A 17,613-nucleotide genomic window follows, 5' to 3' on the forward strand; every position below is an offset into this window, starting at 1 on the left:
CCCGGAGCGAAACGCGGGCCCCTCCAGCGGGCGGGAAAGCAGGGCGGCGTGCGCTGACCGTCACCGCTTACCTTCTCCTCCCTGACCCGAGTGCTGGGACACTGCGGGGGCCCGTGGCGTGGAGGTGAGCTGGCCAGGGGAATCTCCCCAGAGCCTCCTCCGCTGTGTAGTACCTTTCAGCGAGGTCGGGCAACGTCCCGGTGTGTAACTCGCGCAGAATACACCACTCCCAGCAAAGCTGCCCAGGCAACTGAGGTCAGGTCGCTCAGGTACACGTTCCCCCGTTCGTGTGGCATACCAGCCCTATTTAAGGGAGAGCTTGGGTGTCCGAGACAAGAGCTTAGTCACCTTCGTGGATCCAGCCTTCGGAAGCGAACCAATTCACGCTCCTCTTTCGCCAACACACGTGCTCGCGTTTTTTGAGCGTGGTGGTTGCAGCCCCCGGGGTTAGCTGTGCCATTGTGGTCTCCCAGCCAAGCACTGTTGCAAGTGATGGTGTTAGCTGAGACCTGCCGAGGACACCCTGTGAGAGGGTAAGGCTGCAAGGCCCTTTGGCCAGTTCTCATTGATGCTGTTGTTTACATAGCTGCAAGAATATTTTTATGGCCTCTAATAAACTGCTGGGAATTGTTACGAACACAAAAATAATGTGTTTTCAGTTAATAAAAAACCTGAAATGCTATGTTTTTCTTTCCAGGAACTTCCGCTGTGACTGTGGAAATAGCAAGTTCAAAAATCTGCAGTGCAAGTTACTCCCAGTAAGTTCAGACATAGGTTTCATACATACAGAATCAAAAAAACAGTCTTGGGAGGTTGGTGCCTTGCCTCAGCCAGTGCTGACTCATGCGATGCCTCTGCTTTTCCCAGCAAGTTAAACAAGGTGGGAGTATTACAGCAGGAGATAAAACTGTTGAGGGACCAAAGGGAAATGTTGCAAGGAGAGAGGAGAGAGAACGTTTGATCCTTGTCATCCATGAATGCAGCAGTTCTGCATCCATGGTCAGCGTAATGCCAGAAACATGTCGTGGTGCCTGCATTAATACATCTCATTAGCTTCAAGGTGGCTTCAGGAGAACCTTTTGGGGTGCAATTTTGCAGTTGCATTAAGGAAATTTAAGGTTGTGCTGCTGTCAAAGCGACGGTTCCCTCCCCTTCGTGGTGGCATTAGTGCCCTAATTTTTTTCGATAGGTTGTCACCAGAGCCTACTGATGGGATAGTTTTTTACTGTATTAAGCCCCCTGTGCTTTCATACTCAGTGGGCATTTTGGACTTGCCAAGTAGTTGGTAATCTGGGAAGGAGCGATAGGAAGCCGCTTGGCTTGCCTGCAGTGCTGCTCCCAGGGTAATAACAGTCCAAATGCAGAAACGGCAAGTGGTTTGGTGTATGCCCATTTTGTTCTGGCAGAATTGGGAGGGATCCACAGCTAGTCAGCCTAGGGCTGCGGTCCAGTGATCCCTACAGAGACACCTGTGACAATTTTAAGAAATTACTGTTTCTTATTTGAGTTAATGAAATGTATCTCATGGTTGTTCCTCCTCCTTCAGTTCGGTGCAAAATCAATTGTACAGGTTAAGTGACCTTTAGCATCCATCCGTTAATCTGGCTGACTTCATGGATGCCGGGTGCTTGCATTGTCCGTTCTTCCTTTGTCAGAATAGTGGTAGAAAGCGTTTTGTACAGGTGACATCATAAATGGTCACAGCTGTTTCTGCAGGGGCCGATGGTGGCCTTAGGCTGCCACTACGTGCAGTTCTGAAGCCCTCAGGCTGCAGCTGTATTAGCTGTTTTTTTTTTTTAAATGGGATTACCTGTAATTGAATTTCATTCAGCATGTTTTGTAATTTACATAATCCTCCCCTGTAGAGTGAGGCTTATATGACATGAATTTAGTAGAAGCTGAGTGGTAAGATTAAACAAAGTTGGGTTTGGATCACTGTCTGGATGTTTAAAAAGAAACGGAGGGGAAGGTGCACAATAAATCTACAGACGTTGCTATAATGGTAGCAGGCAGGCGTGGTTGGTGATCAAAAACTCATATCATTTTAGATTAGCTGTAGCTTAACAAACACTACAGTTGCCATTTGTTACAAAGGTGGAAAGGCCGTTTTTCCTCTTTACTTTTGAATTTCAGTATTCCTCACGTGCCCTATCTGCTGCTCACTGTATAGCATAGGTGTCTGGATAATATCTTTCTTTTTGGATCTTCAAACTGATGAGTATAATGATTGCTTTTAGGAATTAAAGTGGAACACAAATTGGTTTTTTTCTAGATTACACATCTTTTCTGTCTTTTGTTTTTCTCTGCGTTGTCTATTGAGACATTTTTTCCTTTCCTCCTAGGAAAAGGGCAAGGTGAATTCAGGAAATAAGTATAATGACAATTTCTATGGATTATACTGTACTTGTAAAAGACCTTATCCTGATCCTGAAGATGAGGTAAGAAATACAAAAAACAGTAGTAATCGTATATAGATGATATTTATGCAAAACATTGTGCAAAGGGTGGTCGCTGAGTTGCTTTACAGGGAAGATCCCACTTTAAGAAATCATATATTCCATATCGCTTTCAGTTGTCCTGTGCTGTATAAAATAATTACTTTATCGTTTTGGTTTTTTTTAAATGGTAGAATGTGTTTATGCCTTAAAGACAGGCGAGGAGGTCAAACCATCACTTGGACAAAATGCTGCTGCAGTCATCTCTGCTTTCTTGTCTCTAAAGTTACAGAGTTCCCTTAGGCGGTGGGTTTCTCATTATCTTGAGAAATGTGGCAAGCACAGAATGAACACATTGCACATGTTAGGAGAGACCAGAATCTGCTTCCTCGTGCCTGCAACAGCGCTCTCACAAGGCTTCTGGGATGGGGAGAGTCTGTCCTATAGCACTGGCTTTAGCTTTCCTTTACAGTAGTCGGAACACTTTTTCTCCACCTGAAGTATTAAAATATACCACGTTTGCACATGCAAACTTTTGTTTGCAGTCATGTAAGTTAGGTGTTTTAAAGAATAAGGAAGGCACAAGTCTTTCAAATACAAAAAAGTGTTTTATAAACTCACCTCTCTGAAGTTCGGAGATAGCTAAACATTTCTAAAGAAATCATTAATAACTGTTTCATAACAAAGCAGTTCGTACTATATTGTGGACAGTTAAGTTAGGATTCTGGCACTCCTATATAAACCTGATGACGTAACGAATATCAATATCTTTCTTTTGCTAAGCTGCCTGTTCATGCACTTCTGTTTACAGGAAGAAAGATACCAATAGTGTATTAACTTTTATCAGCTCTTTTGTGTGAGAATGTCTTGCTCTACTGGGAAAACTAGTTTTGTAATAATAAATGGCAATTTCCACAGTCTTGATAATATGGCAAATTACATATGCTGTTGAACTTCAGGGAAGCAAACTGACTAATGAAGCAGTAACTACTTAATGGCAGCTCCCTGTGGGTGGGTGAAGAGGGAAATGTAATTCACTTGGGCAGGCTTTGCATAATAGTGCAGTTTGAGGCTTGTGAAAGATTCTGGAGGTTGCTATTAATGCTAATAATATGACCATTCATCTAGATTCCAGATGAGATGATCCAATGCATAGTTTGCGAAGACTGGTTCCATGGAAGGGTAAGGAAGCTAAGTAACAGAATTGCCATTTGCATAGAAATAAATTAGTGTTGGTTAAGTTTGTATGGTTATTCTTACTTGGGAAGGTTTGCTGTAGTTCTCAAAAGATTATTACATGAGTTCTAAGGTATTTCTTTTCATCCTCTGCAAAGGAATATTGAAAGTGTAATCTTGCACTGCTGTCCACTCCAGTCCAGAAAACCTAGGAGGAATTCTACCTTTTTGAAGGTTACTGCTGCAGAATAAAATAATAACTTTATGACCGTCTCTTTAATTGGAAAATTCTAATCAGTAGAACCGGTGAGAAGAAGGTTCTTGCTGAGGCACATCATTATCAGCTACCTGAGTAGTTCTTCATTCAGAAGAATGCTTTTTAAACTGCAATTACTTTAAATGGCGAGGAACAAACCACGCGGTTGGTTACTGATTATGAACTTTGGGGAAATCTTTTAAAAGCAGCTCAGCACTTCAGTGAGTGCCCTACTTAATGTGTAAGCATTAAGGATTCAGCCTCTTGTGCCTTGAAGGGCACGAGTGAAATTCCATGTTTGAAGTTGCAGGATCAAAGAATTAAAAAAAAGATTATTGCCTTCAATTATGGGTTCTGTAGACAAACTACAGGATTCTTTTGTATAAATGTATGTATTAAGAATATTATGCTGCATACTGTAAGCTTTGCAAGAATGCTTTTCAGAAGAAAGCCGATAAGTGCTTTTAATTGCCTAAATAGTTCTCACCAGTTTATGGAGAGCTTTGGGACCTAATTCTTCTCAAGTTCAGTATGAAGACTTAACAATCTCTTACACGTAAGGAAGTAATCGTAAGTTACTTAAGAGTTTAAATGTGCAGTGCGCAATAGGTATCTTCACCTGTCCTATGTTTAGGACGGTTTAGAAGAACAACGTTTAGAAAACTTAGAATTGAGTCTGTTAATTTGCAGCAAACGTTTCACTGCTGCGTGCTTGATTCTTTTTGATAGCATCTTGGTGCAATCCCCCCTGAAAGTGGAGACTTCCATGAAATGGTATGCCAAGCCTGCATGAATCACTGCCATTTCCTCTGGGCCTATGCGTCGCAGTTAGCAGGTAAAGAAAATTAAGATATCTGAGCCAATATTTCATTAGTATGTATTTCTTGTACTTGGTTGATTAATGACATAATAATGTTTAAGTGGTTGGAGAAATGACATTCATTATATTGGACAATCACCTTCAGCAGTGGAACGTGCGGGGCTGCAGTAACTGTTCTGTAAAAAAAAAAAATGCAGTTCTTGTTCCTAAACCTTAATTGTGTGGTGCTCACTCTTTTATTTATTTTATCAAAGATGTGCTAGCACATAGATGGATGAAGATTTAATACTTGTCTCAAGGAACTTAATTTCTAAACTGGATTAAAGAACTGAAGAGCCATCCTAAGGGAAGCAATGAGGCAAACAGCCGAGTCTGAGAGGCCCTGAGCAGCAAAGAGTGAATGATAGAGTGACCTGAAATGAATGTGTAACACCTTAATCTGAGTAGAGCTGGGGCCGTGCTCAGGACACGTGTTCCCTGTGGTCACACCAGGCCTCTGTCTGCTACGTGGTCTCTGCGGGATCAGAAGGGTAGATGACTTGATTTCTGTGGAAAGAGCTGGTTTCAACTAGTCTCCCAAATGTTGTTTATATCAACTGGTGATTGATCTCTTATGTGCCAGAAATTTCAATGGTAATTTAAGGATTCCAAGCTGGCCTACCTGGAGTTCTCTTCCCTCTAATGTAAATACAGTACAGAGCGAGGTTTTTTGTTTGTTTTTGGGTTTCCTCCTTCCAGTCAGCTGTGTCACAGGGCACACATTTGAATCGACATCAAAAGAAAAACTTGTTTTAGATCAGGAGGTGGTTAGTGTAGTTAATCTGTCATGGAGTTTTTGGTGTGTGTGTCTGGAGAAAGTGCAGGACTCTGACACAAAGTCAGCAAAAAAGTACGCAGCAGCTATTGAACCCGCCCTAGCTATCAAGGGGTGCCAAGAAGGACAAGTATCTTAGTACAGAACTATTTGAAATTGTGATACCCTTTTCCCTCTCCTCAGGCTTAGATTTTGGGAAGCAGAGTATTTTAGAATAGGAGTATGAGAGGTGAGGAACACTGTGGTGAGAGAGGGAGTGGTTTCTTTCTATACCTGGGTCACTGTGTCTTTGGACAGCTGTAGAATATATACATGACCCTGCAGTGTACAAGGTGATCTAGCTGCTCTTTGACGCTGCGCTGTAAAGCATAAAGAACATCTGTGGTAGCCTGTACGTTGTCTGGCACGGTATTTTCACTTACACGGGTATGTATCTTCCAGTTCCTGCTTTGACCAAAGTGAACTCCCTTGAAGATGAAGGGATTGTCCTGAAGGTTGAGGAAAGTGAAGAGCAGAAAAAAGAAATAAAAAAAGAAAGTGGAGTGGAGCACCAAGAAACAAAGGAGGAAAAGCAAATGGAACAGTTTAATGAACCATCCACTAGCTCTGGGTCTGCTTGTCCAGAGGTAAAATGGACCTTCTTTCCTGTCCTGTACATCTTCGTACTGGTGATAGGTGAAGTAAAGCCCACCTCGTTCTGTATACGTTCAGTGAAGAGGTAAATGCTTTCAGTCTGTTTCTGTGTTCTCTTCAGTCACTGACACTTCGAACGTGCGGTCTCTGTGGAGCACAGCGTAGGCTGTGGAACATGCTTGTTGAAGTGGGTGACCAGGGTGTAACGTCTGTTTGCAGATAGGTTAGATCCATCCCTTCTTGTCAGCCACCTGGCCTTTGCCCTGAGATAGCTTCTGAGTTTATTCTAATACAGGGGTATTACGCATCGTAGCTGCATTTGCATGAAAGTCCAGCTCTGATTTCTTAAACATTTATGGCTATTGCAGTAAATTTCTACAGAAATTTCCAGGGGAAACTGCTAAAACCACATCAGAATCCTCGTGTGGATGAAATGGTAATACAGGTTGTTTATAAAAATAAGTGTGTCTGAGGCAAAAGAAAAATCTTACATAAGAAAAATGACATGCTGGAAAGAACAGGGTATATTTGAAGTGATGTTACAGAGCACTGAACACCCTCATTTTAATTCAGGTAGTTACTAAGAGTGAGAGGCCAGTCTGCAAGCTGAAAGAACTCCAAAGCAAGCAACTTTTAAAAAAAGATACTGCCACCTTTTGGCCATTGAACTGGAGAAGCAAATTATGCACCTGTGAAGACTGTTTGGTATGTATTCTCTCTTCATTACCATCACTGATGTGGGGGAGGCAGGGAGGAGCTCCCAGAGAATCTTTGAAGGGAAGGTGGTAGATAAAATCTGTGTAAATGTTCTTACTCTGCATATAAACACCTAAAAAACCCCTCCACCCCACATAAAGAAACACACTGAATCCTTTGGAATTAATACAGCACGGAGGAGCTTCTAAATGTTTGTATTTTCTTTGCTGCTTACATCCAGTATTGCTTTGGAAGTCGTCATGGGGAGATGTCTGAAATGCCGGATACAGAATTTACATTTATTATTTTTATTGTTATTATTTGTGATACTGAACACAAAAAGGACTCACCCCACATAAAGAAACACACTGAATCCTTTGGAATTAATACAGCACGGAGGAGCTTCTAAATGTTTGTATTTTCTTTGCTGCTTACATCCAGTATTGCTTTGGAAGTCGTCATGGGGAGATGTCTGAAATGCCGGATACAGAATTTACATTTATTATTTTTATTGTTATTATTTGTGATACTGAACACAAAAAGGACTGGGCGAGAGCATCTCCATCTGAGAAGTTTTATAATGTAAAAGTAAATTTTACTTTATTCTCCAGAAAATGTATTCGGAGCTTGAAGTCCAGTTCCTGACAGATGAATGTGACACTGTCTTGGCTTACGAAAATAAAGGTACCAGTGACCAAGAGACGGAGAGGAGAGATCCTTTAATGGACACCCTTAACAGCATGAACAGAGTCCAGCAAGTAGAACTCATCTGTGGTAAATACAACTTCATTTTTAGAATCTGCCTTAACGCTTGAAGTGAACGGTTTTCCATAAGAGATTAGTATCAGGTCTTGCAGTGTGGTGTCAAACAATTTTTGAAGTAACACGTAGACGACTCTATGACGGATTGCACGCCTCAATCAGGATTACTCGAGAGAAGCTTGTCCTCTGGCCTGTTGTTACAGCTTTAACTTATATCGAGGAACTAGGTGGTGTGGGAATTTCTCCCCTATTTAACATCTTAGATACTGTATTGATGGCAATTTCTTGTAACGTGAATATTTAAACATTCATTTATACTCCTGCTGTCTGGCTTATTTATCTTACCCTGTTCTGTTGTTTGGCAATCCCCTATCGTCTGGGGGAGCGCCAGCCAGTGTGAAGCTGGGGTGCAGGGTGCTCCCTGGCAGCTCTGCCGCAGAGTATATTGACAAGGCAGCGTTGAGGTATTTTGTAACTGGAGCTGTGTTTCCCTCTTCTGAGTGAGCGGTTTGCGCTCTGGCGAGGACACTTGCCCAATCCTGAGTTACAGGCTAGGACTTCCCACCGCTACCCACGTCTGCTTTTGCAGCGGGAAGTTGGGAGCGGGGGCGGTCTTTTAATTAATTGTACTAATTCACTCGCTGAACTTCCGTACATTTCTCTGAAGATCACCTGAACAGATACTCAGACTGCATAGGCTAGTCTGGTAAATTATTAGGCTTCTCACATTTATCTGGACTTGCCTTTCTTCTTATTGCTATTATTTATAATCCAGTTCAAACCTAGATTTGTCTCAAATAAATCTAACAAATGACAAGAGGAAGTAGAACAAGTTGTCTTCTTGAGCCCGTGTTAAACTAAAGCTGGATATTTTCTTTGGTTTTTTTGTTTTCTTTCCCTTGCCTTCGCTTCTCCATCCAGAATACAATGATTTAAAGACAGAACTGACTGACTATCTCAGGAGATTTGCAGATGAGGGAACGGTAAGGCGCGACTCGCAGAATTTGTTTGCCAGAAAATGTGTTTTAAAGTACTGTTGAGGGGTGGGTGTTGAATACTATGATGCTATGTTACAATATTTATTTTTTTCCTGTCTCTTGGAGTTGCTGGTACTGCAGTAGAAATTAAAAGTCTCTGATTTGATTGGAATTTAAAAGTTGTATTTCCTTAATGGCATTGTTGAGGGATAACGGGGACCTTACAGAAATCTGTCTATAAAGTACTGAGAGCAGTTCTTTAAGTGAAACTTCTGTTGCTCTAGGAAAAGTATTTGGGGGGGAAAAAAGCGCTTAACCTTTACGGTTTTTCTTGGGTTGAATTTAAACCCTTAGAAGAATAAGGACTGACTATTGGCAAACAGTCTTGTCAGCTATTTTCTGGAGGAATTTGCATGCTATTGTTAATCAACACGTGCATTTTGTTGGCTCATTTGCTAAATTGCCATTCTTAGTTACATTGTAATGAGTCTGAAGTGAGCTAGTGAAAATCTTGCTTTGTGTTAATTTTTCTGATGATAAAAGCAAGTGGTGAAACCCATGAAAAATACCGTCAGGAGCTTTGCTCCGTGTGCTTCTTCTGCCTTTGGGGAGCTCGATTCCCGGTTTGTATTCTCTTATAATAGAATTTGGGCATTAATCGTCCCCTTTGGGTACAACAGGAAAGCTGTTTCGTTAGCTGTATCAGAGATTTCAGGATACTTGCTTTTATATGCTTTGTGTGTTACGTATGGGATGCGTGCAAGGAGAAGAAAAAGGATCGTTTCATTGAATTCTTGTACCACAACTTGGGTTTCATCTTGCTTCCCCCAGGTGGTTAAAAGAGAAGACATTCAGCACTTCTTTGAAGAATTTCAGTCACGGAAAAGACGACGGACTAACAGGATGCAGTACTACTGTAGTTAGACTGAGAGGGTCTGGGTCTGAAAGGACAACTGGGAAAACAGTATTCACTGGCAAACAGAAGAGGTATCTTCAGTATCTTCATCATAGTTTCTCATCAAAATCCAACTGTCCAAGAAACGTCTTCATTTTGTCTCATACTTCCTTTATTTGTAGCGACTAAAATGCATTCTTAACAGGTACATTGCATTTATAGGGATTTCCGTACTGATCGACTGCGTTCCTGTGAAAGCTGGCCTTGTCTCAAGGGAGAGGAGGGCTTGTTAAAAGAACAGTGTGCCACTGTCGATTCCCTTTAGCCTGTCACCCATTCTACTTTCCGTGCCTATAGCCGTATGTTGTACTAAAACTGGGAGGGGTCTGCCCGCCCTCCCTTCTATACAGTGCAGGGAATACGCACTCAGCGTGCCTGGCAAGACTGGAGCGCGTTGCTTTCCTGCGCTAAATGGCTCTGCGTCATCTCTTTGGGGTGTAGCAAGTCTAGCGAAGGCTCCCTGCACAAAGCAAGCGTCTATTTACCACACGGAGGGAGGCGCGGCTCCTGAAAGGGTGAAGCGGGCATGTGTTAATGATCATGGCTGTTGGGTGGAATTGCATTCTAACATTTGGGTCGTATCAGGTGAACTAAACAGCACTGCGCTTCTGCATGCTCACTCACAGCTGTGGAAGTGTGCTCTAGGCAGGTGAAAAATGAGAAATCATAGGTTAGGCTTGATGCAACAGAATGTTGTATCTGTTTTTATAAACTCAAAAACTTGTTTCTAATATTGTACAGTGATGTTTTACATGCAAAAATTTGTCACGTAAACTTTATCCACTCACTAGAATATAAACAATATCTAGGAGGAGGTACTAAATTACAAATTAAGCATGGGGGGGGGGTGTTATAGGACTTCTAATGTGCTTTGATTTTAAAAACTAGCCTACTTCACATTACTTCATAAATGTTCCTGAAAACACTGCAGCATCCTGGCATTTTGCTACCATATAAAACGTCATCTTTTTATAATCACTGTGATGATCTTGGAACAAGAGATGTTTCACTGACTTTTAAGAATCTACGCTTAACTACAATTCAATGCTGACTTTTCCTAAGTTTGGAGCCTAATGTAGTTTTTAGTTTTCTTTACCCACAAACCCCACAACATACTTTAAGAAAGTTCTAACTCCTGCTTTACGTAGTTGGAGGATTTCTTTACTGTGGGGTACTATTCTGCTTCCATGTTAATGACACTTGAGAAGAAAATCAGACCTTTATCTATCATTCTCTCTATTAATTGTTTCTGATGATTTTACTTACAAAAGCTAGTTCTAGCATAGAGGCTCAGTTCATCGGTTTGTTTCATGCAAAATGACTAGTTGCTTTTAAATTTAACTCTGGGTACTGTATGTGCTTTTTTTTTTGTAGCAACTGTTATGGGAGTTGTAACTGCATATCTAACTAAAATATCTAAAAATTAAAGAACTGTTCAGTCTGTACTGGCTTGGTTTTTTGAAATGCTGCTGTAGTGGTTTCTTTTCATCCAAGATGCCATGCAGACAGACACAGGGCAGCGCAGTGATGACCCGTTAGCCGTGGGGCCAAGACACATCTCGGGGCCGAGTCAAGCGTTGGGCCAAGCCAAGCCCAATATTCCTACATCTTTGCCTCCACCCTGACCCACGCTGTTGCAGACAGGTGTGAAACAAGGGCTGGTATCCCACTTGCAAGTACAGTTTTGAGCAGGAGAAAAAGCAGACTGGGATGACGTTTCCTCTGTAGCGCAGTTCGTGGCATGTAATTCACTAAGGGGATCAGGGAGAAGGTGCCCAGAGGCAAGTGCTGTCCTGTGTTCCAGCCCTGAGCTCAAGTCACCCTGAACTGAAACCTTAGGTTTTCCAACTTGTGCTGTTCTCCCCCAATATATTAAAAAAAAAAAAAAAAAAAAAGCATCAACAGCTGCCAGGGTACAGGTAAATACTACAGCAAGACCCAGTCCCACCCCTCACTGTGCTCAAGAAATGACAGCAGTGCTGCACAGAGGGAGGAGTTCAGCTGCAGGACATTTTTTTGAACCAAGTACGTAATTTCCACAAAAAGGAGTTACTACAGCTACAGTGGCACACCACAGGGTCAGCACCAACAACGCGCATTGTCCATTCTTGGCATCGGCCTGTACTACAGCGATAGAGCAGGGTTTACCTGAAGTGATCAGCAAAACCTGAAGCCCAGCCCCTAACAATCCCCCTTTCCAACTTTTTTAATGCACTAGTGCTTTCCTCCCAAAGGCTCCCCCCAACCCCAGTGAAGAGGCATCCGCCTCCATAAAGTTAGCAGGCTTTGAAGAACTCTGTTGCAAAATGAACAGAAAGCCTGCAACAATAAGTACTAAGTTTGCCTAGTTTCGGAAGTTACTCCTAAAACTCGTCTTCCTGGATGTGGAATGGAGGTATCAATAATTAACGTTTTAAGACCATACAGCACTCTCTCCCTCTTTATGCCAGGACATAATCCACACTGTTTTGCTGTTGTGCCTCAAAGTGGGACTAGCCAAGATTTTCTGCTGCTGGATGACACTTCTAAACTTGAGTCATCTCTGAAGTAGTGAAGCACTTGTTTCTGGGAAAGGGACTTAATGAATATTTAGCTGATGCAGGATAACTGCGACTCAAGAAGAGAATCCTGGGTACTTAACAAGTGTCTTTGTCTAGCTGCTCTGCTGAGAAAATAAACACTCCCTAGACCAAGGGCTAAGGCCCCTGCCTTGACTATGAGTAATCCCATTGCCTTTAATAGTGACTGATCTCAGTCAGTTCAGCGAAACACTTCAGTGGGTTCTTCTGGCTAGAGCTTAAGTGCTTTTCCTTTTTAATAAGCTGCTTGAACCATGCCACTGATTTTTAATTCCTCTTTTTACAGTGGTTTGTATCATATCCTTGATGTTCAAAGCATTATTGTGCACTTTTTTCCAGAAGGGACAAACAAACCATGTTGGTTTTAAGAGGCTTTACTGTTAGAGGGCACCTTAAGGGTTGTATTAAACCACTCCTTTCCCTCTGGCCGTCGGTCAGATAGAAAGTTTGGAATAATGACGGCACAGTCCATTTGGCCAGCCTGCCGGTGACAGTGAAATGGAAGAAGTTGCACAAGCACATTCTATACAAGCCATTTATTTGAAATGCCAACTATACGTAGGATAAAGTCAGTGTTACATGCTTCTCAGCAACAGTAGAAAAATAGAACCAGTGAAAACCTTTTTACAACTGTAATGGTACTCAAAAGAGAAATGTATTGTTTTACAATGCATCACACAAGACTAGAATTCAAGTTTGGAGGTACCTAAATAAAAATACTATTTTTTTTTAAAAAACACTATGTACAATTGAAGCGTAAACAAGTTTTACAAAGTACTGGTTATGCAGGTTGTAGAAAAAACACTTGCATAGGACATGAATTCAGTTTAAGAAAGTTTTCTGAGCCTTTAGCATTGAAGGCACTTGACTTTATACCAGTAACACCACAAGGACAAGAAACAAAACCGTAACGTTGCCGAAGGCAGGGCTACCTTCTGGCAGTACAGATAATTACAGAAACCCCAAATGTGGTTTTACAATTTTATCTCTCAGCTGTTCCCCGCGTTCGGCAGAGCTCAGCACCACCTCTACCATAGAAGCATGTAATTACTAGAATAAACAGTGCCTCAAACAGCATGGGTATTCTTTAAAAACAAAAGAAAAGAAAAAACCCTAAAAAGAACAAAACCCAAACCCCAAAAAACCTCCACCAAGCCCAAACCAAAGAAACCCATAAGACAAACATTCCAGGACCGAAAACCAAGGCTTACAAGTACAGGTGGCCACAGCCTTAACTTTCAGAAATGAAACTCCTCAAGAACAGGAAAAATATGACAAGAAACTGCCAATCAACACAGCAGTTAGTAACACACAACTACAGTAACTCCAGGGAGCAACAAACCATTTCAGAGGAAGAATCTGTTTCCGGAATTAAGTTATTCATCCATATATTAAGGAAAAGAAGAGGGGGTCAGGGAAAGGGGAATAAGAACTTTTTGCATGTTGCTCACTAAACTAAAGTCTGAGCTCTCTTTAATAGAATGAGGAGCACGAGTCTTCCTCATCCAAGGAAACAATGTTCATACCTCTACCCTCAAGCAAAATAGTCAGTAATCTGTTATCTCCATCAAATTTACAGCAGGAAAAGATGTTATTTCCAGCCTAATCAGAAAGTGCTTCATGTAAACAAGGAGCTTCTGCACCAAAGTTTCAGTAGACAGAAGAGGAAGTAGCAGGTAGCACAGGTATGCATGTTCTGTTCTGTGAGTGAGATGCAGTATGAACACTAGCTTCTGAGTAATGCTTCCGTGACGAAGAATAAAGATGGTCTCTCCCCTCCCTCCACACGTCCAACTAAGTAGGAAATCCTACGCTGGAGTACAAAAATACAGTTCCAGTAATTTGACAAATCCTCCTTTCCCACTTCGAATCAGCTGCCGTTAGCTGCTGTCTTCTTCCCAACTCAAAATACAAAAGTGAAAACACAGATTGTCTACATGGCCTGATTGTCTTTGTGGCCTCAGAAGGACTTGTCTTTTATTTTGCACCTACTTTTAAACACTTTACTCTCTTTTTAATACTGCTCAGCTTCTGAGACTTCAGAAGCAATTTTGTATTCTAAAATACAGACACGTGTCCGTCCTCCCCGAGGCATTTCTCACCAGCTTATTCCAAAGCCAAAGCATTTCATCATTTCCCTCAAGCCATAACCTCAAAACTTCCCAGTCTTCATCAGCCACATCCCCACAAATTTCAAGCTTAAAAGTTACATCTGTAGATTTCAGCCCCATCTCTGTCCAGGCACACAGTGCCACATCAAACTGTGGTAACTAAAATAGTTTTCTCAAAAGTACATCTATTGATTTTAGGTAAAAATAAATTATTCAGAATAGTAAGTCGTCTGAGGACAGCTATGACTTTTTAGTAATTAAGCTAATACATATGACACAAGCGCAGTGAGCTTCAGGGGTTTTGTGTGTGATGAAAAGTTAATGCTTCTAGTGCTGGTGAGCATAAGACCCAAGTGTCCGGTTAGAGCTACGCAGTCAGACAGCACTGTGCTCAAATCTTCAGAAGAAACCCAATGAACCTCAGTCCCTAACCTGCAGCAGCACCATCCCCCCACTGACACCTCCTTGCTTTTAACAAAGTTCTACACTGCAGTCCCATGGAAATAATACATATTGGTGATGAGGCCAGGACCACCAAGTGTCTTGACTGTGGTCAAAGAAAAAAAAAACAAACCACAAAACCACCCCCACCCCCACCCCCGTTAAAAAGGCTGACGGGGGCAGGGTAGAAATCTCCCCTCACCCACAAGACACATCACCTGCGCAGTTTAGCCAAGTTCCTCCTCCAAGCCTACACCACACCTTCCATGGCTGCACCTCGAAAGGAGTGTCTGCAGAGCTTTCACAGACGCAGGAGGCCTATAGATGTGTAACCAGGAGACATGAGGATTTATTGGTTCAAAACACCCATATCTTCATTTATCTAGAAGCTATTTGGTAGTTTGGAAATGCAGTATTCAACGTATTTCAAGAACATTGTGGTGGTGTTACCAGGCCCTGCATACTTTAATGCAACAGGTTAGGTAAGAATCTGCCATCAACTCAAACTAAAGTAAAGTTGCAGCAAGATTTCTGTTTAAATAGCATCAAGCATTTTGAACTGCAGGAAACAACTCAACCTAACCTTAAAGTAGTCCTTAGGTCACACTTGAGATTAAAGTTTCCCCCGTAAAAGGCTGACGGGGGCAGGGTAGAAATCTCCCCTCACCCACAAGACACATCACCTGCGCAGTTTAGCCAAGTCCAAGCCTACACCACACCTTCCATGGCTGCACCTCGAAAGGAGTGTCTGGTGTCTGTTCACAGACGCAGGAGGCCTATAGATGTGTAACCAGGAGACATGAGGATTTATTGGTTCAAAACACCCATATCTTCATTTATCTAGAAGCTATTTGGTAGTTTGGAAATGCAGTATTCAACGTATTTCAAGAACATTGTGGTGGTGTTACCAGGCCCTGCATACTTTAATGCAACAGGTTAGGTAAGAATCTGCCATCAACTCAAACTAAAGTAAAGTTGCAGCAAGATTTCTGTTTAAATAGCATCAAGCATTTTGAACTGCAGGAAACAACTCAACCTAACCTTAAAGTAGTCCTTAGGTCACACTTGAGATTAAAGTTTTCTACTACCGGGAAATTCTTCATAATAGTAACTGCATTTAAAAACAACCCAAACAGGCCTTTACCAGTAATCACTACACTGCAGTGGCATCAGATCCCTATCCTAAATGCAATGAATCTCTGGTGGGCAGGGTAGAAATCTCCCCTCACCCACAAGACACATCACCTGCGCAGTTTAGCCAAGTTCCTCCTCCAAGCCTACACCACACCTTCCATGGCTGCACCTCGAAAGGAGTGTCTGCAGAGCTTTCACAGACGCAGGAGGCCTATAGATGTGTAACCAGGAGACATGAGGATTTATTGGTTCAAAACACCCATATCTTCATTTATCTAGAAGCTATTTGGTAGTTTGGAAATGCAGTATTCAACGTATTTCAAGAACATTGTGGTGGTGTTACCAGGCCCTGCATACTTTAATGCAACAGGTTAGGTAAGAATCTGCCATCAACTCAAACTAAAGTAAAGTTGCAGCAAGATTTCTGTTTAAATAGCATCAAGCATTTTGAACTGCAGGAAACAACTCAACCTAACCTTAAAGTAGTCCTTAGGTCACACTTGAGATTAAAGTTTTCTACTACCGGGAAATTCTTCATAATAGTAACTGCATTTAAAAACAACCCAAACAGGCCTTTACCAGTAATCACTACACTGCAGTGGCATCAGATCCCTATCCTAAATGCAATGAATCTCTGGTAAAAACTGCACAGTAAGTATTAAGGATGCACTTAATAATTATAACCGTTACAGCTGGTACATTGCTTAACCCCAACCCAGTGGCAGGGAGCCAGCCCAGATCACTGTCATTCCCTCTTCGTATCATGTTAATAGATGAATCTCATTTCTGTGCTTTAAAAAAGCAAAGTTGGGAGACGGAAGTGAATTTAAGAGTGCCAACGCTTCGCACATTTCATGATGCTAGAGCAGTTACTCTTGACTTCAATTTTGTTCACAGAACAGCTGCAATTATGAAGTCGGCAACACTTCAGATCAGGTAAGGAACACTGAACGACGTCACTAGAGTGAAGCCCTTTTTTAATCATAGGCAGGAGAAAGCAAGGCAATGAGCAGTCACCTCAGCACCTCTGTTGGAGAGGGAACCCTCTCAAGCGGAGGGTTACCATTCAGGCAACAGCGAAGATACTATGCCTTGCTTGTCTTCCTGACGCTCCAGGATTTAGCACGAATCCTCACCTCTGGTTTTCACTTACCCCCATGTATGGGTAGCTGGAAGAACAAGTTATTACTATCATTTTTACAGTATTTCTAGATTTATTTCTGCATGGGCAAGTGAACAATTCTAGTCTGTCTAGTAAGTGCTTCTGGGTGATCACGGAGTTCTCCACGGTCACAACTGAACCAGAAAGCAAACAGAATCAGACTGTCAGATCCCAGTGAATTTCACTGGAATTTGGACTCCTAAATGTCCCCTGGACTTTTAAAAACCCCGATATAATTCTTGAAGTGGGCTTGCTATAGAAGGATAAGACCAGCTGCCAGAACTTTTCAAACAAAACATTAGACTGGATTCTTGCCGTAGTCATAAAAACCAGAAAGATTTCAGACCTAAACAAACAAACAAAAAATCTAACTAAAATGTAGTATTTTGATGTGCTGTTCTTTGGAATTCCTATAATTAAAAAATAAACGCATTGTTACTATCTCATAAGAAAATACATTTCATAATGTGCAACCCAATGCACATAGGGAATTGGCAGGTGAAAGGGAAAATGCAAAAGTATGAAAATACAGTCCTTTAAATGTGACGATAAAGTTCAACATATTAGTACAAAACTAATACACTAAAATAGATGTACAGGTGCAAAAGGCTACCAGGTTGTAGAAAAAAGGTACCAGCTTTTTTTTTTTTTAAAAAGGCTTA

The 17,613-nt window shown here is 41.7% G+C and overlaps 1 protein-coding gene across 1 annotated transcript; it reads left to right on the plus strand.

Moving 5' to 3' along the window:
- Positions 1 to 492: 492 nt before the first annotated feature.
- UBR7 (ubiquitin protein ligase E3 component n-recognin 7 (putative)) lies at positions 493 to 10,968 on the plus strand. Its single transcript, XM_009280954.1, has 10 exons — positions 493 to 533; positions 698 to 758; positions 2,343 to 2,438; positions 3,564 to 3,617; positions 4,597 to 4,702; positions 5,943 to 6,127; positions 6,708 to 6,839; positions 7,442 to 7,604; positions 8,514 to 8,575; positions 9,401 to 10,968. The coding sequence occupies exons 1-10, from the start codon at positions 493 to 495 to the stop codon at positions 9,491 to 9,493; spliced, it is 993 nt and encodes a 330-aa protein (XP_009279229.1). The 3' UTR covers positions 9,494 to 10,968.
- Positions 10,969 to 17,613: the final 6,645 nt, after the last annotated feature.

The sequence above is a fragment of the Aptenodytes forsteri genome, unplaced genomic scaffold, assembly GCF_000699145.1.
Source record: "Aptenodytes forsteri isolate BGI_AS27 unplaced genomic scaffold, ASM69914v1 Scaffold193, whole genome shotgun sequence".
In the NCBI taxonomy this organism is placed as follows: Eukaryota; Metazoa; Chordata; class Aves; order Sphenisciformes; family Spheniscidae; genus Aptenodytes; species Aptenodytes forsteri.

Coding starts and splice junctions, on each gene's coding strand:
- UBR7 (XM_009280954.1), top strand. CDS start 493: ATGGTGTTAGCTGAGACCTGCCGAGGACACCCTGTGAGAGG. Junction 3,618..4,596: donor AAGACTGGTTCCATGGAAGG/GTAAGGAAGCTA, acceptor TCTTTTTGATAG/CATCTTGGTGCAATCCCCCC. Junction 7,605..8,513: donor GCAAGTAGAACTCATCTGTG/GTAAATACAACT, acceptor TTCTCCATCCAG/AATACAATGATTTAAAGACA.